At 43.1% G+C, this 24,555-nt stretch overlaps 1 protein-coding gene across 3 annotated transcripts in view; it reads right to left on the bottom strand.

Moving 5' to 3' along the window:
- Nucleotides 1–24,555, bottom strand: part of LOC119160789 (O-acyltransferase like protein) — a 625,262-nt gene that overhangs the window by 222,062 nt on the left and 378,645 nt on the right. For all 3 annotated transcript variants that reach the window (XR_005108333.2, XM_037413024.2, XM_075880874.1), the window contains exon 5: nucleotides 18,513–18,595. Coding sequence is in view for 2 of the 3 variants with exons in the window: in XM_037413024.2 (XP_037268921.1) it covers nucleotides 18,513–18,595 (83 nt within the window). In the remaining variant the exon portion in view is untranslated. The remainder of the gene's footprint in view (nucleotides 1–18,512; nucleotides 18,596–24,555) is intronic.

Raw genomic sequence — 24,555 nt, 5'->3', positions numbered from 1 at the left:
TCATGCATACTGAGGTCAGCACTCGCGTACAGTTGTCGTTCCGTGTTTAGAGAGTCTTTTACAGCATGCTGGTAATGGTTTTGAACAGTGCGGGTGAGATCCAAAGAGGCTTTTGTAAGGATTTCATGCCATTGAGCGATATTTTTAGCGGACATATGACTTGTGGCTGCTTTTATAGAAATACAAAGTCCCCTGGATGAAACACGAGCCGCTAAATATGCACTGAGGGTTGAAACATGCAGTTCGTTTCGGATGCGCTTTTCCACGGTTTTTCTCAACTTTAAGAAAGCATGGGAGGTATTCGCCTTTCTGGCACAAGGCTCACCTAGTAAGTTTGTCGCTTTGTTTTTCGGTCTCCGAGTCTTTCGGAGACTGGTCCGCGTAGTGCTTTGCGTTGCTGGTCTGGGCGGTCTAGGTCGTAGTCTGGTTCCTAGTGGACGCTGATCGGGCAGAGGGCCTGGTTGATTGGTTGGCGGGCTGGTTGGGGACACGGTAGCGGAAGCCAGCTGTTCCAGTGAAGGGTTCAAGTCCGTTGTACCTTGCACGGGAGCAGGGAGGCTTAGGTGGTGGGTCGGTTGGTTCGATGACAGTCGAGTTCCTGGCGCAAGCGGCGCTGGTGGCGAAAGTTGTGATGCGGTTGCAGTTAGGGCAGGGAATTCACTGAGACTAGGAAAGTTTGAGCCATTGAGCGGCTGGCTTGCTGACCGCCGAGAGCGCACTGGCTCTATCGGCAGGCAAGAAGCCGTGTCTTTCCAAAAAGAAGAAAACGCATTTGTACTTCCAAAACACAGTCTCTGGAGATGCGTAGCCATTAACGCGACGCCCTCGAAGCTGGGATGGATGCCATCAGCAGCGAGAACGCGAGCGGAAGGCAACCATTCAAATCCATGGTCGATGAAGTACACGAAACTGGAACGCCGGCAGAAGTTTTGCAGTAGGCTATTGAAAGTGCAGGCCTCGCGATTGCAGTGACGAACAAGTCCATCATTTCACTGGCCATAACGACGATTCGTAGCTCTCGGCAAGACAAGGCTGGCGTACACACGAGTGATACCTTGTCGTTCCTTGGCTATGATGTGAAGCAGGTCACGGTAGTTTTCGAAGGTTACACGTCCGGTAGAAGAGGTCAAAACGTTGGCACCCACATTGAGGATGAGGGTCGTAGTTGACGATGGGACAAAGTCTAAGAGCACACGCGCGTCAGTTATGCAGGCTCCAGACTGCCACACAAAAGCTGGAGTAGCGGTGCGGTTAGGGTCGAAGTGATGGAAAAGGTACTTGACTTGGGAGTCGCCCAATACCTTCGTACAAATTGGGGTTGACGGATACCTCCAGTTGATATTTTTCCTCGTGCTGTTACCGGGATCCATAGTAAATGAAAACAATGAAGGGCAAACATAGGACCCGGAAGTAAAAGTTCAAAAAAATCAAGCACGTAAAAAAAATTGTTTCGTAAAGGACTGACGTTTCGGCCGCGGGACCGGCCTTCGTCAGAGTGATGTGAACATGCGACGGTAACGCAATATAAAAAGGCCAGTAACGTATCATAGCGCTGACAAGCGGCTGACAAGCGCTGTTAATGGCTGAGAAGTCTAAATAGGGAAGAACTCCGCATCTTTTCACGGGGCCTCACCTTTTGTCCTGCAACTGGTGGATATGACGATTTTCAATTGGCTAAGGATTTAGAGATTTTTCACGTAACATGCACCTACGAGAATATTTCCATGACCATCCGTCCACTAGCGACAGGCAGCCAGTTGTGTTTAACAACAACCATTGGACCCCTCCGGCCCAACGTGACAAATATCTAGATATGTATATTGAAGCCGTCCGACACGACGTGCTTAAAGCCTACGAAAAGCAAAAGCCGTTTAAATCAAACATTTCATTTGAGGAAAGGAAAGCTATTTCATCACTGGCTAAACGCAGTGATATCGTGATAAAGCCAGCCGACAAAGGTGGTGCCGTTGTTATAATGAATAAAACGGATTATATAAGCGAAGCCCATAGACAGAGAGCTTAATAATCCGGTTTTTTATAAGCACCTAGAATATGATCCCACTGAAGAGTTGAAAGCAATTGTCCAAGATACCGTCAACGATCTTGTAAAAGCTAATCAATTAGGCGACAAGGCAGTGCGCTCCCTCGTCCCGCTCAGTCCCGTCCCTGGCAGGTTCTATTTGCTGCCCAAAATACATAAAGAAAACTGTCCTAGACGCCCCATTGTTTCGGGCATTGGCACTGTTACGGAGCAACTTTTCCGCTACGTTGACGTAATAATCAGTAGCCTTCCATGTAAGTTCTCGTCCTATCTCAAAGACACAAATCGTTTTTTGTTGGACATTGATGAACTCGTGATGCCAGATAATTCCGTGCTCGTGACATTAGATGTGGTTTCACTGTATACCAATATACCCCATAGCGATGGCATCCAGGCAGCAATTCAAGCGTACGAAGAATTATCTGATGAAAAGCCCATTGGAAGTGATACATTAGCTACCTTACTGAAATTATTCTTGCTGCCTAATAATTTTGAATTTGATGGTTCCCACTACCTTCAAGTAAGTGGAACATCAATTGGCACTCGCATTGGACCTAATTACGCTAGCCTTTTCATGTCTGTTCTGGAAAATGATTTTATGAGAAACCGCGCGTTAAAGCCTCTTTATTATAAGCGATTTATAGATGACATTTTTTTTATTTGTCCCCATATTGAAAATGAACTTTCAACTTTTATAGCTGATTTGAACACTGTTCACCAATCTATTTCGTTTTCGCATGAATACTCTCGTTCTACCATTAACTTTTTGGACGTCACAGTTTGCATCTCTGACAACAAACTAAGCACTAGGCTTTACAGGAAACCTACTAACAGGCACCGTTATCTTCACTTCAAAAGTTCACATGTTAAACATTGGAAAACCAGTACACCGTACAGTCAGGCGCTCCGCTTTAAGAGAATTTGCTCTGAGCAGTCAGACTTTTATGCAAACTGCGTGGAACTCCGCGAATATTTGATCCAGCAGGAATACCCACCCCGCATTGTTGAGGATGCCGTCAAAAGAGCTGATGCGCTGAATCGCAAGGATTTGTTCAGCGCTAAAAAGCAACCATTGTTCAGGCACAAAGTGATCTAGTTCTAACACACTCAGCATCGTTGCCAAACGTTTCCTCAATTCTCAAAAAACATTTCAACATACTAGCGCAGAGTGCTCATCTTAAAGTAATCTTTCCATTGCCAACTCGGGTAGTCTTCAGACGGTCTCCCAATCTGCATGACATCCTAACTTCATCTAAAACAAGGGTTCCCGATAATGTTGGTTGTCGACCTTGCAAAAAACCACGATGCAAGGTTTGCGCGCATATGACGACGTCACACATTGCTAAAAGCACTGCTTCTGATTTCTCCTATAAAATTAAAGGAAATTTTACGTGTGACACTTACAATTGCATCTATTTGCTCGAATGTTCTGTCTGCAAATTACAGTACATTGGACAAACCGAAACGCCCATCAGATATCGCTTTAACAACCACAAATGTCATGCTGCCACCATTCCTAACCTTCCGCTATCAAAACACGTGCACAATCCGGGCCACTCATTTGATAGTATTACAGCTACAATCCTTCAATCGGGGTTCCATTCCCACCACGAAGGAGAACATCGAGAATCGTATTTAATCTATAAGTTTAAAGCCGTCACTTGTGGTATGAATAAAAGCGCTGGCAAACTTTCATTTTTACCCATTTAGCTTCCTAAACACCCTTGACTACCACCGCTATTATTGCCGCTATGCTTTCACGCAGATAGATTAGTTCCCTGTTTCAGCTTTGTTGTCGTATCATGACAAGATGTTATACCTGCGTTTATGTTTATCGATAACTTGCTCGCAGTTGTACCTATGACGTGTATTGATGTTTGTGCCAGTGATACACACGTTATGTGGCTTCATAATTTTTTACTCATTGTTAATGATTTTTTATTCGTTTCGTTTTCGCATGCTTGTAATCTCATTTTTTCTTGTCTTATCACGCGCACTTTTTCCCACGTGCTTGATGTTTTTGAACTTTTACTTCCGGGTCCTTTGTTAGCACTTCATTGTTTTTATATATATATATATATATATATATATATATATAGATGTGTATATATATATATATATGTATATATATATATATATATATATATATATGTATATATATATATATATATATATATATATGTATATATATATATATATATATATATATATATATATATATATATATATATATATATATATATATATATATATATATATATATATATATATATATATATTGTGAACTGCGAATCATCAGCCCCTCGCTCCAAATCGAGCTGCATCAAACAATACTGCGATGCCTTATGCGAAGTGTAGCCGAAGGAGCCTGATAATGGCAATCCATTTACGTACAGCGTTTGTCACTGGTGCTACGGAGGGCTCGGAGGTGTTGAGGCAAGTTCGCTATTACCCGCAAGATGACGTAAATTGCGGGATTTAAAGATTGCCGCAGTGGAGTTTGGATGCGTGCTTCTCACAGATATACAGAACGTTGTCACCACACTCAAGGGCTCAAGTGCTGAGAGGCAACAATTATATTCCTTGTGCTTACTTCACAAGCTTTACCTGGAAGTTATACACAGCATGAAGATAAAATCCATATATGTCTAACCGACGTTACGGCTAGCGGATTTGTCTTCCTCGATGGTAGAACGGTACTGATCACTTGAGCGCTAGCTCCTCTAGGCTTCGTGCAATATCGTACATCCTAACAAAAAGGGTGAGGGGGCGACCTCGTATGCGTTGGTTTCAGAAAGCGCGTTGGTGGAAGGGGGTGGTTGGTGCTGTGATGAATTGTATGAGGGAAGATTCATAGATTGATATGTGGGGTTTAACGTCCCAAAACCACCATGTGGTTATGGGAGACGCCGTAGTGGAGGACTCCAGAAATTTCGACTGCCTGGCGTTCTTTAGCATGCACCCAAATCAGAGCACACGGGCCGACAACATTTCTGCCTCCATCGGAAATGCAGCCGCTGCAGCCAGGATTCGATCTCGCGACATGCGGGTCAGCAGCCGAGTACCCTTAGCCCCTAAACCACCACGGCGGGGCGTATGAGTGAAGAGGGAACCCATTTTACGAGAATAAAAAGAAAATAGCCGAGTGGTGGGGACGTGAGGGTGCACAGGTGTCGCTGATTCACGGTTGTCAGAAGTTAACAATGGTAGTTTTTTGATGAAGCAGTAGAGGGAAAAAACGAACACACACATACAGAGGACACAGACACAATGAAGGACGAAAAAAAGTGTGTTTGCGTCCTTTATGTGTATGTGTTCGTTTGCTTCGGTGCACAGCATCATCGAAAATTCATGGCTCAGCAACAAGTCCATCAGTACATAATAAAGAATGATAGGTTTGAAGTTCCTAGCTGGAAGGATTAGGTCGCCTAGGTTTCCATACCGAATGGATTCAACAGCTCCAGTGGAAACGTTTACACCTACTCGTTTCAGTGTTTTGCACTTGTGAATACGTACGACTGTGTGTTTTCTGTCTGTTTCGCACGAAAATGTTGACTTAAGTATGTCGAGCATGATATCATTGAAGTTGTTTCCTGCCGCGTCAAAACGCTGTACCACTGGTTTAAAAAGTTAGTTGTCGTGTCCGCGCGACGATCGTTTGATCTAACAGGCTGGCATGTTTCGCACATGTATCCTTTATGAAATATGAACATTCGATCATGTAGATAAGGTTATCACTAGTACAGGTGAAGCTAGGTAATACATTATTCAAAAAATCACTCTTGGTGCTTTAAGCTACTACGTCATCTAGTGAATTTTGCAAGTCTTTTTGACGGGAAAGAGGTGTTACTTGGGCAGTAGATTACTGGTTCATTTTCCGTGTACTAAAACGCTTAAACTACTACTACGGCGACACACAACAATTGGTGCCCGGGGAAGCGTTTTATTAGGCGCTGGTTGCTTGCCAGTACTGTATAACACTAACGAAGGACATTAGTGATGTCTTGGAGTGCACTTGAGTATTTAGTTATAAATGGTGGCACTTCGTTTGGTTGTGATACTGGAGTCATTTTACCTAGCGTTGTTTTTGCATCCAGTTCACACACTTCAATGTAGATCTTGTTCAGGGCATCTTCAAACACCTTCAAGATGACGTAAAAGTTGAAAGCACCGTGAGTGATTATGTCCAGCATATAAAATCTAGTTTCACCGGAAGTAGTGCAAATGTTTTCTACATAATCGAATGTTCTTAACACGTTGTCAAAACAGGATAGGCTCCAAATTATAGATCAAACAGTCAGCACGCAGACATGGCAAAAAAATGACCGAAAGCAGTAGCACAGCAGTTTAACGTAGCAAGACAGAACAGAGACGAACGCCAACTCTACGCAGTTCAGGCAAACTTCCGGTTCACATAAGGCAGAAAATATACAGGGTCGTTCCTCAAGGACAGCACAATTAAGCCTACAACCACACAAAATAGCGTCATTTGATCGCGAAGATACTCGATCAAGCCAAACGAACCGTACCACCGGAGAACGTGGTCGAGAACCCCTCACGAAAATATCTCCCGCTCCCCAAAGGCCTTGTGACCCCTCACCCCGAATATTGGGTTCACTACAACAACCAATTAGATGCCGATTTTTTCACCAAAGAGGTGTGCCAAGCTCCCCACGAGATCAATGACTTCTCCACCCCTGACCCCGACGGGGCATCATGAAGAAGCTCTTACGCAAGCTGGACGATCTTTTCTTCACTCACCCCACCTACATAATCAACAAAATATGAAAAAAGGGTTATCTACCCAATGCTTGGAAACTTCCTACAGGACCCTCAATCCTCAACAGGGCAAAACGCCAAGTCTAGATCACCTACGCCACATATCCTTCAAGTCATGCGTGAGCAAGATAGCTGAGCACGTCTTCCTCAACAGGGTCAGTTGATAGCTTGAAGATTACGACTGACTCCGGCGTTACATGACTGGCTTCCTCCGAGGACTATCAACTGAAGACACCCTTTTACTTCTAAATGCACCAAATTCTTCATTAGAAAATGCTCGGGACACTCGTGCAATACTCGGCCTTGATTTAGAAAAGATTTCTATAATGTAGCGTACTCATCCATCTTGATGTCTCATCTCAGGCGGACCTCGGCCTGAGACATCGGCTCTGCTACTTTGTCCACTCCTTCCTAACTTGACACAGAGCTTTCCTTCGCGTGAAAGACCTGGAGTCGGAAGAACTGGAGTTTGGACTGTGAGTACCCCTCTTGAACCCATCTTGTCACCGATGATCTTCAACTTCGTGATGATAGGGCTTAGCGAAAACACTCTCGAAAATCAACAAGCTAAACCACACCGTCTATGGAGATGATGCATAATTAAGGTGCTCCACAGGGTCGGATGGCTTCATTGTGTCCACCTTGCAGTAGGCCATCAAATCCACAAGGTATCACCTCGAACACACCTGTCTCAAATGCTCCACGCAAAGTCGGAGCTGTTGATAAACTTGCCCAAACGCCAGCGTGTCAAACCTAAAAGGGACAACCTCAGGTCGAATGCTACATCACCCTCCACACAAAAGATGGTCGTACAGTTCCAGGGTTGACACTATCAGGGTCCTCAGCTTGATCGTTGAGTCCAGCGGAACCAACACCGAAACGGTACAGAAGCTCAGAACTAAGACTGCGAACGCGATGCGACACATACATAGAGTGGCAAAACCGCACAATGGCCTCATATAAGACAACCTACTGCGTCTCATGGATGCTTTTGTTTTGTGCCACTTTACCTACACCACTGTCATACATGATTGCCTTCCTGTTGATTGTGATAAACTTGATAACCTTATTCAAAAGGTAGTCAAACGAGCCCTCTGGCTCCCTATCACCATTCTTACGTAAACGCTGCACGAGATTGGCTTACATAACACGCTAGAATAGATCAGCGATGCTCAGGGACGATCGCTAATGACCCGACTCACGACCCTCAAGGCGGGCCGCCATATTCCGCGCAAGCTCGGCTTCTTCTCCTAGAAAGCGAGAAATCCCACAGAGTTAACGCTGATTCTCCGCGGCATTATCATGCTAACTCCCATTCCGCGAAACGCGTACCCCGAATACAACACAGGCAGGCGCCTTGCACGGGCGACAGCCATTCTCAAGCGCCTAGACGTGAAAGCGGACGCCATCTAGTTCATGGAGGCCCCTACCTATCACAACAAACAAGCCCTGGCCGCAGTCGCGATCTCATCCGCGCAGCTGATTCTTAACCCCGCCACGATCCTTACCCGGACCCCTGAAGTAGCCGAGCAAGTAGCTTTAGGCACAGGTATGCTCGACAGCAAGCAAGAAGGTATTATTGCGACTCCAGACTACCCATTAATGCCTTAGAAAATGAATTTGCCGCCGACCAGGTGTAACGCATTCTCCGCTGCGCGAAACCGAGTAATCTGTAGCACCACACTGCCATCTGATTCTCCACCCATTGTGGCCAAGTGGCGGGTGCGCCGTTAAACCTTAAGGAAATAGCCCAGGACGGAGCGCACGCACTTACTGACCGTGCCGCCACAGGGCAACCTCATCTCGCATAGTTGGCAACCTCATCTCGCAGAGACCAATCGGGATGCACCAATTACGTTCAACGACACCACAAACACTCTACCTTGAACGCCGCATTTATCTACCTCCACATATCAAAATTCAGAGACGGAAGGCGATAAGCCGATGCTAATTCCAAATTTAAACGTACCCAAACTTCGCCAAGTTTCACTTTTTCTATCCCTGCGCGTACCCCTGTGATACGTGCCCCTCACTCGTATGAACACACGACGACACTTGCGCAGATGCTCTGGGAGTGTAGAAACGCTCATTCCTTCTCTACCTCAAACAGGTCCAGTTGGTAAACGATTCTGAAGGGGCTCTCAAATACATTCAGTATGGTGCATAGACAACGAAGCCAATGCGAGTGGAGCCCTCCATCTAGAAGTTTCAAGTGTATCAATTTTAACATCAGTGAAATGTGATTCAGTGACACGCTTACATCAATCGTCCCAATCGCTTCCTTGTTTTTTATCGACGAAAAACCTGTTCCCTCTTCACGTATGCAATTCATCTTAGCAACAACCACCCTCCGCCACCCCACCCATGGAGGATCCTCCATGACCCCACCCACCCCAGTGCTCTCTGACACCAGCGTATTCAGTGTTGCCCTCTACCCCTTTTTGTTAGGATGGGGGAGAGTGTACGATCTATAGACACGCTATATCTAAATAAATCAGTTCTGTTCAGGACTCTAGGAAGACAAGACCGGTTCTCGAAACGTTTACTCGACATATCACCTGCTCACTGATTTTCGCATCGCAACCTTCTATCTTCCATTTCCTGCATTTTTATTTACACTGCGCGAAGGTCACTTTGTGTAGCTATAGATTGTTTCGGCCGCGTAAGTGAGTAGAGGTAGCTATACCATTTCGTTTTGTCGCCTAAAAGAACTTGGTTCACACCCACAAGGGAAATTGGGCACAGTGTACCTTACAAAAAATTTACAAATGCTCGGTCACATCAAAAAACTGAAAAGGGCGAAACATAAAAAACAAAAAAGTGGAAAGGGCAAAATAATTCGAGAAGTCAGGGATGAACCTACACTATAAAAAAAGGGAGCGAGAATGGAGAAACGGGCTCCGTTCCTCCTTCGGCCCAGCGACTTCCTCCCTTTCGGGCGCTTTACCCGTCGCGCCCTCTCGCGGCAAGGACGAAACAAGTAACGCTCCTCCTTCAGTGTTCAAGTTTCTCCTCAATCACGGAGGTCTTGCGCGCGTGCATGCGCACGCTGAGCCTAGCCAGCCACGACCAGTATCGAGCGCTTGCTTTTACCTATGATTGATGCAAGCAATGCGAGATTGACGTTTTGTTTTTATTGGTGTAAAGTAAAAGCCTCTCTTTTTTTATCGCCAGGCACTCGCACGATGTTTCGCACACTTTCGTGTGTGTCTCGTGTTGTTTCATACTACCAATTTGTCACGAATACAAGGAGCTCTGCTTCCCAAGCAGTCTTGCTTTATCGATTAACTTCGACTGTACACAAATAATGATTTTTTTTTGCTGTCGACATACTTGGTAAGCCCAAGCATTTTTAGTTGCGCACGGCACCAAGAGCACTTATGAATTCAATGAGGTGCATAAAAGGCATCACACTTAATTTTTGCAACACTCTAGAAAACCTGATACCACTGTACAGTCCATGCGTGAACGCACGATCATATACAATTGATAGAAATATTTGCCGCTACAGCCATATGGATGTTCTTTGCAGTTTACCTCCTTTCGAATACGGCTGCCGTGGCCGGAAGTAAAACCGCCGTCCTCCAGCATAGTCACACGACACCCAATCAGGCCATGCTACAACGGCAGGTGAAAGCACAAAGAAGAACAGGCTGCGAAGTTTCACCAAGCGTTTATTCGCCAGAATGGGTTACGACCATTAGAAACGTTTTAAGCATCATCATAGCTACACTTTTGAGAAAAGTAAAAATGAATTTTGTCAATTAAACCAAAGTCACAATCCCGTGCGTTTCCAACTGCCCATGCCGGCACTGATATGTAAGACGGAAGTATGCACGCGTGCAGTATGCCTTTCTCGTCCATGATTCTCCTCTGTCGTGATAAACGCAACACAAAATGAACTTCTAGTAACAGCTGTGCACAGCAGGTAAGTACTAACACTCATTCACCTATGTGAAAAGAGTAATCCAAATCCAGAGTAACAGTAACCACCACAGTCACAGCGCTAACAACGAAATTGTGGCAAGCAATATGACTGAAAATTGACGCGCGAGGCAAATCGCGAGAGGCATCTGAAGCAGAAAAGTATATGGGCACAGCATGCTATAACGTTATAGTAAATTTGCGCACTGCAGCGCTAGTTCCTCCACTCAAGTAATAGAGCTGCCGCGACGCCAACAGCCACTGCCATCGCTCACGAAAACATACCGTCGGATGCGAGGTCATCGCTTATTTCTCTCGCAAGACCCGCGTTTTAACGTACGTATACACTGCTAGAACGGTCGTTACCGCATCAAAAACATTGTAATGGAAGGGCTAGCGGTGTACTGTATCCATTGCTAACGGTCACATTTGAGGTAAGAACGTAAAAAAATATAAGCAAACGTTAACACGAAACAACTAAACGAAGTCGACGCGACCACACAACACCTACCACGACGGAGACTAAGTCTGGTTTGCCCCGCCGCGGTGGTCTAGTGGCTAAGGTACTCGACTGCTGACCCGCACGTCGCGGGTTCGAATCCCGGCTGCGGCGGCTGCATTTCCGATGGAGGCGGAACTGTTGTAGGCCCGTGTACTCAGATTTGGGGCACGGGCACGTTAAAGAACCCCAGGTGGTCGAAATTTCCGGAGCCCTCTACTACGGCATCTCTCATAATCATATGGTGCTTTTGGAACGTTAAACATCACATATCAATCAACTAAGTCTGCTTTGCATTCTGCGCCCTCTCCGAGTAACAAGTGGAAGAATAAAAAAAGACGGGACCTCCGATATTCATATAGTGCGCGGCAAGCGTTTTCGTTTTCGGAGGATTCAAGAAAAAAATATTGACTGTGGCAGTGGTCGAGAGATGGCACAGCGTTTGGAATACTATGGGCATTCCATGCATGGCCTGAAGTAATCGTGTTCGCTAAAACAAGATAAGCTCTAGTAATTATTCTGTTCATTATTGTGCAACCGTTATAAAGTTTCGTGTGTCTAAGCATCAGATACAACATATTTACGTGTGCGCATGTTGTGGTGTTGCCAGAAAACGTAAAAAAGTGTACAAAAACTTACTTGTAACCTGTGTCACTAAGGTCAGTCGAAATTCATTGCTATATAAACTTGTGCGTTTTGTAGCAGGGTGTGAGTAAAAACGTCGAAGTGTGTGCCGCTCTGTTTAATAATGCATTGTGCTCTTGTTGATTAAGTTCACTCTATATGCGTACCATGCGTGCATGTGTAGGTATATGCATTGCATCAGCATATAATAGTCGTCCGGTGTCAGTGAGTAATCCTGAATGGGTTGAGTTGTAAATTATTCGCAAGGGGCTGGCCGTGATGGTGAGTATGACAACGTACGTCGCTGCAGGCAACGTTTTTTTAGTACCGTTCAGTCACTCTAGATGGCGCCAGCTACCACCTACTTCACGACTATGAAGCTCTCACACCTACAGCTACTTATATAACGTTGAACTTCTATCTATCAAAGCTGCACTACTGAGTCGGAATGGTTTCGCTGTATCGAGTTTACGGTTTGGAAGCACATCTCGTGACCTGCGGCCCAGTAAACGCATAGATAACATCGCTACACTATGTGAATCTGCGAGAAATAAATACTGCAAGCCTAGCATGCACTCTTTGAGTGAGGACTTTTTAGTATCCGTGTCATTCAGAGTGAACGTCACCTCACTGGCTGAACGAAACCTACTTGCTCCTTCATTCTCTTTTGCGAAGTTTTCATCACTACAGGTGCATGTGCATGTTTTTATAATCATTTCGTTCAATATCAAGCTCACCGGGACCGTAGTTTGTAACTTTCAGTGCCATGCACTCCTTATCAGTCGAGAATCGATGCATTTGCTAAGCCTACTCACTTCGCTAACCTGGGGTCAGCCATGTTGATTTTGATAGGGAGGAACACGTTTCTCCGTGGATGAGGGAGCAACGTTTCTCTATTTAAAGACGAACATTGTGGACATCGCCGTTCCTCCCTAAATGGAGAAAGCGTCACTCCAATTTTAAAGAATGTATAGAAAAAAAGGGAGAAAAGGAATGATATCGACCAAGTGGTACCACTAGCGACGCTTCCTTCCTGTTGCCTTAGCGAATTATGCAGCGCAGACAGCACAGCACTGTGGCCCATACCCAATTTTACTGGCTCGAGCCGATAGCAGTTTAGATGAAGTAAATGCCAACCCCAGCATACCAACCGCCCTTTCGTGAAACTTCCGGTAGAATGAGGCAAAACAGCGGCGTAAAAAAAAGAAAACGTTCTATTGTTTCCTGTTCATTGGAAACTGCACATAGGTTAGTTAACAAAAAGCCAGATGTGTGAAGATAAGAGTTACACTGGGGAACTCCTAAGCGAAAGCTTGTGAGGCTTGAAGCATGATGGTAAAGTCGTTTGGTATTGTTTAAAATTGACGGGAAAGGTTTTTAGCGGTGTCCCACGGAAACTGCGTGTTCCTGAACTCCTCAGATTGTATGAATGTTGTTTGATTGTTTTTCATACAACAGACAGTTTAATCCTTCTACGATATTATAAAAAGTCACTATTGCAAAAACAGCGCGTTGCAAGTACGTTTTTAGGCACTAGTACACACTGGAGACGCTGGTACGCGCTTGTAATCCCAGGCCCTTCGCTGGGCGCACTGCGAAAAAGCTGTGTCGCACTTGTAGGGGCATGGCTCAACCGCTGTGATGCTGGTGCACACTGCGAAGTGCTGGAATTTTCACTGGCAAGCGCTGGTGAATACTGGAGCACGCTCTGTTTCTACCAGCGCAGCTGCAGCGTGCATGTTATTGTAGCGTGTGCCATGGTTTGTTTCGGTGTCGTTCAATATAAAACGCTTGATTTGACGGCAGGGAGAGATGCTACCCTAACAGATACCGAGCATACGTAAGCGGTCTTACCCAGTGCCTTGGCCCAGCGAGCATTAAACCTGTCATGCCAGCCGCGTTGGTATATATGTCACTGGCGCTTCTTGCTTCTTGTACACACGGCTTTAAAGAGTAAGAATAACTGTAAAGTACAGTGTACACATCTATGAACCTCAATCACCTATTTTGTCTTGTGTCGATGTTCGCACAAGGAGCGCTGACGATCAAACGTCGCGCTTTTAGCTACGCAGGCTGTCACCGAAAGCTGCCGGCCGCACTTAACCGGTACCTGTACTACTGATACGTAACAACACGCAATTTTCAGTTGGTAATTTAGTACGCCTTCTTGAACTGACTCCCTGGCATGCGTTTTCAGCAAATTGCGTTGGTATTTCTATGGGTGTTTTTTATTGGTCGGTATTGATATAACTGCCTATATCTGTACACTGGCACGCCAACTGTTTACTGCCAGAGGAGGCCAGAAAAACGGCTGTCGCTCGCCATCGCCAATCCGTAAATGCATATATGGCATTGATTGACCTTCCACTTAATTCAGGTACAGTTTAGGTAACAGAAATATTGCGAAGCTCAAATGCAGAAACTTCAAGCATCGAAACTCAGCTGCTTCACAAGCAGCCTTACCCAGTTCCCCGTCCTAGCGAGGCCTATCGTGCCGCCCGCGTCCGTGTACCTGCTGCCGGCGCTTTTTACTTTGTGTAGGCACAATTCTAAAGTGTAAGAATGACTGTAAAGTATAGTTTGGACATCTCTAAGCCTAAACTGACCATTTATTCTCATGTTTGGTGCCCGCACAAGGAGCGGCGACGATCGATCGAGTACGGCCTTGGTTGTGGCTAAATTTTTTTATTAAAGGACAGAGTGCTGCAGCACAGAGTAAGAAATCGTTTCGAATGACACTGCTCTGTTTCACCTTAAACTGGAAGGACTGTTTGCGGTTAGCAACAAGGAAAATTTCTCCTTGTTATTACCTGCAAAGTAAGCTGGCGGTGTTTGAACTGTGCATACTGTTCCACTGACTTATTCTCTTTTTGAACGAAGTGGAACATCGGTCATCTATTATAATGTTAATCGGTATACGAATGAAGGTGTAATCGCAGGCTCACGAAATAGAGTCACATGCCTTGGCTTTACATGCCTTGGCTCTAGCACTTTCAGCAACGTAGGCTGTCACCGAAAGCTTCATTCTGAGCGCAGGAGCCGGTACTTCTCTGACTCGTACGTAAGAACACGCAATTTTGAGTTGGCAATTCGGTACGCCTTGGTAAACTAACATACTGGCATACTTTTTCAGCGAACAGCATTAGTCATGTCTTGGGCGGTTCTTTAGTTGCAGGTATCGATATAACTGCAAATATGTAATCTGGCACGCCAGATGTGTACTGCTACATCGTCGGGCGCTAAAGGAATACTCAATATTCACTCGTGTGTGTCGATATCTACCAAACAAGACATGTAAATTATCTGTACTTGTAGACCAGAAGCAAGTGCTAGAAACGACTATCAAAGGAAAAAAAAGACTATCGGCAGCAACAGCTGACAATCTGTGTTGCTCCTCCAGTCACTTTAAGATTTTTCAAAGTGAAGATGTATATTATTTTAAAAAACTTTGCGCTCGTGCTAATATCTGCTCTTTATTCGGTGCCCGGAAGCCGTTGGTCACTGTCGAATCACGACGCAATTGTTATTTGGAAACACAGTTCGGAGGCAACAGCCATAACCACTAGGCCATGCAGCCACGATTGTTATTTGGAAAAGAATATCGTGTCAGTCTTGACTGTGCGACTTGTTAACATGAAGTTGAACGGCGCGTTCTTTGGATAAATAGTCGTTTTACAATCGATAAGCACAATCTGGCGTGGCGTAGTGGGTAGCGTACTCGGAATGAGGTCATAAGGTAGCAGGTTCAAATACGTTCGAACAGTGTTTTCTTTTTTTAATTTTTATTTTTTTGTTTCTTCATGAATGCGCGTTATTTTACTTATATATTTATTTATTCATGGCTAATGGGCGCCCCGGTTTTATCCCTGGGAAGCCCTTTCGCGCATAGTACTGGGACGCTGCCGCTCTAGCGTCCCAGTACCCACTAGCGCTATAGTGGGCCCATATTCACGCATGACACTGGATGCTGGTACCCAGTGGCACTGATTTTTGCAATAGGGGTGTGCAGCTACAAGTAAAACCAGGCCATTTAGAGACGCTGTAGCAAGCCAGTGAGCCGATTGAGTTAGCGAAATTCTTACATGACTGATGATCCAAAGAAACCAAGCTTTTGATAGGATTCGTGGTACGAGGGTCCAAAATATCAGTAGAAGACGTGATTGCTTGTTAGGCAATAATAGTGCACAGACAAGGCATCTGAAATAATAATAACTTTTCATTGTTGAGAATTGAATTTCTAACAGCGAATGCAATTGCCAAGAATTCCATGAGAAAAATTGAAGTGAAATGCGGCAGTTGGAGTGTAAAAGATCGTTTAAGCTGACAAGAAAAGAAAAAGCCACTCCGACGTTCTGAAGATTTTGCGTTGCGTTCGTAAAAACTACCATGTGAGTAAGATAATATCCGAGATTATTTTGAATCAGGCCCACTAGATTACGTTTGGGATGTAATGAAGCATTTTGGGAAAAACATTATGTTAGCCCACTCTCGTCTTTCTTGATATTTTCCAACCTAATAGTTTTATTTGGCTCTGCCCCACTCAGTTTTTTTTCCTGATTGGTGTTGCCTGCTACATTCTTATCCTGTGGGTTTAGGGTTTATTCTTTTGCACAAAATAATGAATGTGTTTACCAGTGCTTTCTTTTCGTGTATACCTGTGCTTTCTGTGTGTTGTCCGTTGTAACCACTATAAGATATGATGAAGACGATGACGCTAATGATGATGAAGAATTAGCTCGTTTGCACATGCACAACACATGAAAAGTGCCCACTTACATTATGACGATGGTGATAAAAACCATGGAACATTCTTTTTCAGCCATTAATGAAAACGAACGTAAGGTGCGAGAAGCAGTGAAAAAACGACAAGTACGCCAAGGGGAATCAACGTTGATGGTGCGGAAAGCGGTGGCTCAACGAAATCTCTGACAAGAAGCTGCTACCTCGAACGCGAGAGTGTTGACAGTTGCTTGTTCGCGCTCGTTTTATGTGCACTTTAAGAGTCAATATTTCCAGCCGACGTTTGTGTGAAGTCTCACTTTCTGCTGTCGCATTCATCGCGACGTCATTTATGTGTAAAGTGACATTAAAGGTAAATGACAATTTACAGGCCAAATATACCACACGATGTGCGCCACAAGTGGCACATTTGCAAAATTAACCCAATCACGTGAGAACGTCCGGCTACAATTCTTCACTAGTAATCAAAGTATCTGTAAATGAAAAAGTTGTATGCGCAGAAAGAGACGTAATAATATGTTACTTCTCAGCTTCTGTTTGTTTTGCAGAAAGTTGAGTCACCTGGCGTTCTTATGGGCAATGGCGCGAATAGTTCAAGGGTGCACTTTTCAGCTGGTGAGGCCGAACAGGTGGTGCAATCTGGTGAAGGCAACATGAACTAAGCAAACAGATTTCTTGCCTCCGAGGTAACAGAAAGTTGTTCAATGGCTGTGGTTGCTGCTGTGGCTCCCGCTACAGTCGCTCTGCTGCTACTGGTGTTGGCGGTCGCATTTTGGCACTTCTTTGGCACAAATGTTGCACTACAAGGTTTATAGATGGCTATTTCATCAATCAACGTCGACGTAATCTTTGCCTTCAGCGTTCAATAGAGAATCACTTTATTTTGCAAAAAATCTTGTTCGTATAATAAAACAATCTACTGCATTTAATTGGCTTTCATTGATCGAATTCGTAACAATGTTGAAAGTTCGAAAATTGCACGCGGAGAGTTTTCTAAGTTGTCTGTCGTGCTACTAAGTGAAAAAATACAGGAAAGGGAGTTTTTTATTACTCAAACCTTGGTTGTGGCTAAATGTTTTTATTAAAGGACGGAGTGTTGCAGCACAGAGTGAGAAATCGTTTCGAATGACACTGCTCTGTTTCACCTTAAGCTGGAAGGACTGTTTGCGGTTAGCAAAAAGAAAAATTTCTTCTTGTTGTTACCTGCAATGTAAGCTGGCGGTGTTTGAACTGTGCATACTGTTCCACTGACTTATTCTCTTTTTGAACGGAGTGGAACATCGGTCATCTATTATAATGTTATTCGGTATACGAATGAAGGTGTAATCGCAGGTTCACGAAATAGAGTCACATGCCTTGGCTTTACATGGTATACGTATGCCAGACATAGTATAATGAAATTCCGCCACATTTATTATTAAAAAGACATATATTCTGGCTGTAGCCTAAAGGAAAGAAAACACGGATATCCTGGTGCTATATTTGGCACATAGCAGCAAAGCGGTTGTCCTATACAGGTGAAGATCCCTGCCTATTGTTCCAATTTTTATCTTCCTTTTTACATAAGCAGGACCAGTCCTGCTGAACAGTAAATAACTGTGACAGCACAGAGCACTTTTCCTACTAAGTAAACCGTAGCGTATAGAAAACTAATTTTACGACGTAATGGTACGCTTTCTACAGCCAGCCAGTTTAAGAGTGAAGGCACTATACTTACAATGTTCTACAAGGGCACCGAACACGCTAAAGCAGCGAATGTTAGCTATCTGAAAAAATCACCTAATATCCAGGGAATATGAAATAACATGAATGAATAATAATTTGCTTATTCTCTAAATTAAACGCTATGAGTTTCTTTTTAAATCTAAGCGTTTTGCAGTGAATTTAGTTAGTGTAGCAACTCACCGTTCTTCTTTGTAGTATCAGACGCGTACATGTCCAGGAAAGTAGCAGCCACCATCAGCACTAGAAGGGTCGCCAGGATAGCCCTGTGAAGAAAATGGCGCGAGGCCGGCTTCTAGCAATGTCAATGACTACACGTAGTTATTGAGGATGCATAGCGCTACCACTATTACTTAACGCCACTCCGCCCAATTTACCTTCTAAGCGGGTGTCTTGCAAGGCCATTTGGTACCTTAATATTTTTAAACCAAGCTACCGTGAGGGACGCTGGCAACATTCCGAATGAGGCACTACTGTCACACAGGAAGTGCGAGTGGTGACATGCCTGTAGTGAGGCTTCAACCCTTTCAAGTTAGATGGTCTCTGTTCAGTCAACTCTGTTATTGCCGCAAGAACTCCTAGCAACAGTTTCGACCTATTTCTTTCCATAATTTAGAAAGGCAACCAACTTGTCTCATCACTCAAGGATACTTACCATACGGAGATGAAGCAAAAATGATTAGGAATCATAAATGCCTACCATACTTTACACCTAAAATTAATAATTATATTATGCCAAGCTTCACGCTTTAGGGCTGTTGTAATAAATACCTAATTACTCTCAATAAGCGGCGTTCATTGTTTTCCATAATCAAGAACGTGAAAGTAATGTTATTCCGCTAGAATTCCTAAAGTAATCTTAAATTGGAGCAGATTATGAAGTTACTTTTTTCAGAATCTAACTGGAGCATTATTTACATTTGCACTCGCATGTTGCATTACCTGCGAAGAAAGATGGAGTGTGCATACAAGTTTCATTTAAATCGTGGGGTTCATTTTTCCAGCCAACCCTGCCTTCACAGTACTGCACTTTTTTTCGTTCAGATATTTATTCACATTTACGTCCTAAAATAAGAACCCAACCGTACCTATTTCGTTAGACTGCATCAAACCTTTCAGGGAATACCTACAGCAGACACCTCGCATCCCTTTAAACTACCGAGCATCAATCTCTTAGAATACTTACCAGCAGTACATATCCCCGAGCAGCAACAACAGCACGCTCTCATTCCAGAAAACACCTAAAAGTCTATAGCACCTTTAGGTACAAGGTAGGCGTAATACTATTCCAACGAGTCAACAAGGAGCTCCCTCCGTTAATCATCTTTTAGGTTAACCTAGCGAATACTCACTGGCAAGATTTGCTCAAGATCGCTTTTTTATTTTACTTTCAATTCATGGAAACAAGAGAAAACAAGCAGACTGTTTCTGGTCGTGCCTCCTCTGGAATACTATACCCCCGCCAATGACAACATCTCCGCCCATTGGCGAGTTCCTTAAAAAAATCTCCAGGCTTTATGCACATCGCTTCATATTTCACCTAATAGATGTGGCTTTTTTACCCCCGTTCCCTTTTATTCTTGCTCGAAACCTTTTGTTAGCGAAGCATCGTATGATCCTACAATTCTGAAGTCTTTATGCAAGAATACGCCACATTGGCCTTGCGCATTACATCGAGGGGGGGGGTCAAAACGTATATACAATTATTAAAAATTATCCTTCACTTGCACAACTTACTTGTTCTTTAGAAGGCTTGTTCTATTCTGTTACGCACTTCGGGAAAAAGGAAGTAGCGAACATGCCTGTCTTCGGCTTGCATTAAAAGGTTTTAAGCTTGTGATCGTTCCTTTTAGAATGATAAAGAGTACTCTTTAAGTAAGTGTTTTGGTAATACCAAACTTGTCGTGAAATTTCTGAATAAACAATTTCAGCCTAATCTTTGGTCGATGTGAGGATAACAACTCCCAATTAAATTCTCGTTTCACTGCTGTGACACTGCTTGGCGAAACGTACCCAGGACATATCGGGCGTTCTGTTTTTGAATACATTGTACCACAGAAAAGACATTTGCTTTCGATTAATCCTATAACAGGAAGAATGTTCTGATTCCAATCTTACAAATGCAATGAATGCCTTCCGCTTTAGTTTCATCTCGCCACATCTCAACTTTCATTGAGCAAAGTTCAACGCCCTTCCAGCTTTACAACTGTCTCATTGATATGCATAGTCCACGAAGAATCAACATACAACGCGACGCATAAGTTTAGATACTTCAACTGTGGGAGCCATTTTGTTATAAATACGATCACTATTCATCCATTCTGTCGCTTTTTAGTTAAACACAAATAAATGTACTTTTAGCGTTGAAACACACGTTTCTGTATTCTACTGATGTCTCTATGAAGTACTGTCGCGTCCTTATTTCAAGATATTTTATGGTACACCAAGCAGTCATAAGGCAATCATCATAAAGACGTTGTAATACCAGAATTTAAACGGTTAATATTGATAAAAATAATATGGGTCCTGAAACAGAGCCCGGTTTGACTCCACAGGCGATCTTCACTTATCTCAATTTTCGACAGCTAACAAAACATATTCTGCGCTCCGACAAAAACTTTAAAGTTTATTTGACGTCATTACTATGTAAACCTAGCTGCTGAAATTTGTCAATAAGAAGCGAGTGGGTAACCATGTCAAAGGCTTTTCGAAAATATAAAAGGAAGCAATCTGTCCGGCCTTCAAAATCTATTTCCCAATCTATGTTATGAAAAATTCTGCAAGTTGTGTAGTGCAGTAGAAGTCTTTACAAAAACCATGTGGTCCTCTGAATAAAATTTTGATCTTTGCGACATCATTATTATTAGCTGTGTAAATAATATGTTCCTTTAACTTGCATAACTTACATGTCGAAGAAACGGTCCAGGTATTTCGGACATCTCTTCTGAAACCACGACTTGCTCGAGAGTGTGCAGTTTCTTTTAATCGTGAGGCAGGATACTCGCACGTGCGGACCGCTTAACATAACAAAAAGAAAGGGGCAGACGGGTGCAGTACAACGCTTAAGCACGCTAGGCGAGATGATCTCAGACCAGCTGCTTTGGCTTTGTCTATCAGGTGCAACATTTTGATACCGGGAACTTATTTCCACCTATGCCATGAGTAGCACAATGCTAACAGAGGACCTTAAAATGTCCAATTACAGTGGAACAAATCCCCAATGAAAGAACTCAATTAACTGCGTTTCTTTAGACTCGTCATCTGTAATTTTTTGTGCATTTCATACAGCTTCTGAAAGACCGCTATCATTTTATCTATACTCTGCTAATTAAAAAAAAGCTTAGGATTGGTTTGAAGCCTTTCGTAGAGTCCTTTGAAATAGTTTTCTTTGGAGATATTACTAGTACCATTATATTCGCGTGTTATTTGTGCCAACCTCTCATAATGACCCTTATTTATACTTTTTATATTGCGCGCTATTAAGGCATCTCTTTTGCGTGATCCGTATAAAGGCTGATGTAACTCACGACTACACTCATTATTTACGATGAATAAGTCACTTATGACTTCTTGTTTCCCTTTTTTCATTTATTCTTAACATTTTTCATCCCGTAATCATCTGAAAACAGCTCAGGCCTGCGGAATTGCCTTTATTTTTATCCTGCCTAGTTACAATAATAACATCTTGTTTTTTATAAGCCAAAACCACGATATGGCTATCAGAGACTCCAGACTGTAGGGCTCCGAAACTTTTGGCCATCTGATGTTCTTTCAGGAGCATGGACATTGTACAATACAAGGGCCTTCACTGTTTCCCCTCGTAGAAATGCGACTGCCACGGCTGGGATGGAACCCGGGACGTTTAGTCTGTAGCCGTACACCTTTCCCGTTTAGGCAGACTATCCTGCCTAACGTTGGGTTTGCTTTCTCTCTTTGGTGCTTTTGCTGCTCTTTTTACAGCAAAAGCTGTTATGAGATCACAACTCTGGTCACGTGCAGCTCTCCACCGCCACTGGTGTTCGTAACCACATCGCGTTAAATTTACAAAAAACCTAGCACCAAAAACGCAGTGGGGCTCAAAACCCGGGTTTGCTGGGTACCTGCCCAGTATTCTGCCACTGGCCTTACAAAAATGTCATATATGGCACTTATATAGGTTATATGTGGCCCCACATAAGCATATATGTCATCATATGAGGCCACATGTAAGCATATATGTCGGCAAATGTGGCTTCCATTTACCATTTATGGATGTATATCTGGCAGTGTCTCTTCATGTATGGGTTATATACAGCCATATATGACGCGATTGGCCCATATAAGAAGTAAAATCCGGCCCTACAAGACATGGCCACACCATATGTAACATATCAAGTGGACCTTTAAATGTAGAAGTGCTCCCTTATATGGGATGAACCACGTATATATTAAGCACCATGATCACACACTTTTATGCAGATTGTAATATATAATAGTTGGTACACAAAGGTGACCTGCTCATTTTTACAGCAACAAGAGTATTAATTAAATATGTTGTTTCCATCATAAAAGGAAAATTTCAGGTCAGCTTTGTGTATGTGATAGTTGAAACTATGCATGCATTTGTGTAATATAGTTTGTAAAATTTCCATAGCATTTAGGTTTGAAACATTGAGTTGCAATTATTACAACGTGAATATTGTATACGAGAACAGACATGTTTTACAAGGAAAGAATCCTGTCAGGTCGCAAAACGAATCGAAGCTCCCAAACCTCACTAATCATTTAGAGCAATACTATATAGTAATATGTGAAAGCGAAGTGCATGCAACCTATATTGTTTACATTAGTGCATTGTTTGGAGTGGCAGCAAGAAATTGTAATTTTAATGCATTTTTTGCTTTAACATCGGTGGACGAAATTGCTGATTATTTGAAGGTTTTGATGGCTATATACTCCCTTCATAAAACTGGGTTTCAGTTAATCCTGTTGACCACTCAACTGCGATGGCTTTCAGAAACCATTTACAATAGTTGCATGCGCAGTGCAATGTTTAAGGGAGTATCTTCAAAAACAAAAAAGACAGACGTGAACACAACTTGCAGGCACTATTATGATTAAATTCAAGATGAAGGTTGTACTAAATTATTGCAAAAAATACATATTGCGTTCCCTTTGGCTACGTATAGTGTTCTTGGTTGTGCACATGGCGAATTTATCGGAAATTTTATGATTGTACTAGTAAACAATTATTTTTGTAATGTTTGCAAGCGTCAAATAAATCTCATGTCATACACACACACGTTAAGAAAGGTGCAAGTGACTCACAAATTATACACATTTATTGTACCATGTATTCAAATGCTGAAGCTTCATAGCAACATTTAACGTAGGCTGCCGAATTCACAAAACTTCTATTTTGCGCGGGTATGTCATTATTTGGTCGAGGTCACTAATGTGCACGTGCCATCATTAGGATTTGCTTAAACATTGCTTCGAGAATACAATTAGCATGACACATTTTTGCGGGCCGCCGGCATGATGCCTAAGCGAAACTCTACATCATGTAAACAGCCCTTTTCTGTGCAGGCAGTAATAACTAAAACTGCTTGCGAACGTATCCTTTCCACAAAAACACTGTGGTGAATTTACCTATTAAATATGTATGCTAGTACAAGGCCACCAAACTGCGCAATTACACACTCGCGTAAAATATTCATGGGCACCCAGACACTAGCATTTCCTTCAATGTGGCAAGATATTTCCGGCGATGTGAGAATGATATGAGCGTATTATTATTATTATTATTAAATTATTATTATTAATATTATTATTATTAATATTATTATTATTATTATTATTATTATTATTATTAATATTATTATTATTATTGTTGTTGTTGTTGTTGTTGTTGTTGTTGCTGCTGCTGCTGCTGCTGTTGTTGTTGTTATATCTCGCAAAACGTTGAACGTTTCAATTCCATATGCTGTCAATACTTTGTCGTTATGTAAGGTTCATGAGATCAGTGATCTTGGAGTTTTTTTGATAGCATGTTGGATTTTTTCTGCTTAGAATAAATGTGTTGCCATTGGAGGCATTCGTTTTCTCCCTGTTGGCAGAATATTTCTCGAGAATCCGGTTCTCCTACAGCCTTCTAGAAATTGTACACCACGATATGTCGTGCTCAACTTGAGTACATATGCATATCCTATCTGGAATGGCCTTGCTAAATCCAGCAGTAACGCCA

Source organism: Rhipicephalus microplus, chromosome X (genome assembly GCF_043290135.1).
Source record: "Rhipicephalus microplus isolate Deutch F79 chromosome X, USDA_Rmic, whole genome shotgun sequence".
Lineage (NCBI taxonomy): Eukaryota > Metazoa > Arthropoda > Arachnida > Ixodida > Ixodidae > Rhipicephalus > Rhipicephalus microplus.
This window is presented reverse-complemented; position numbering and strand designations above follow the sequence as displayed.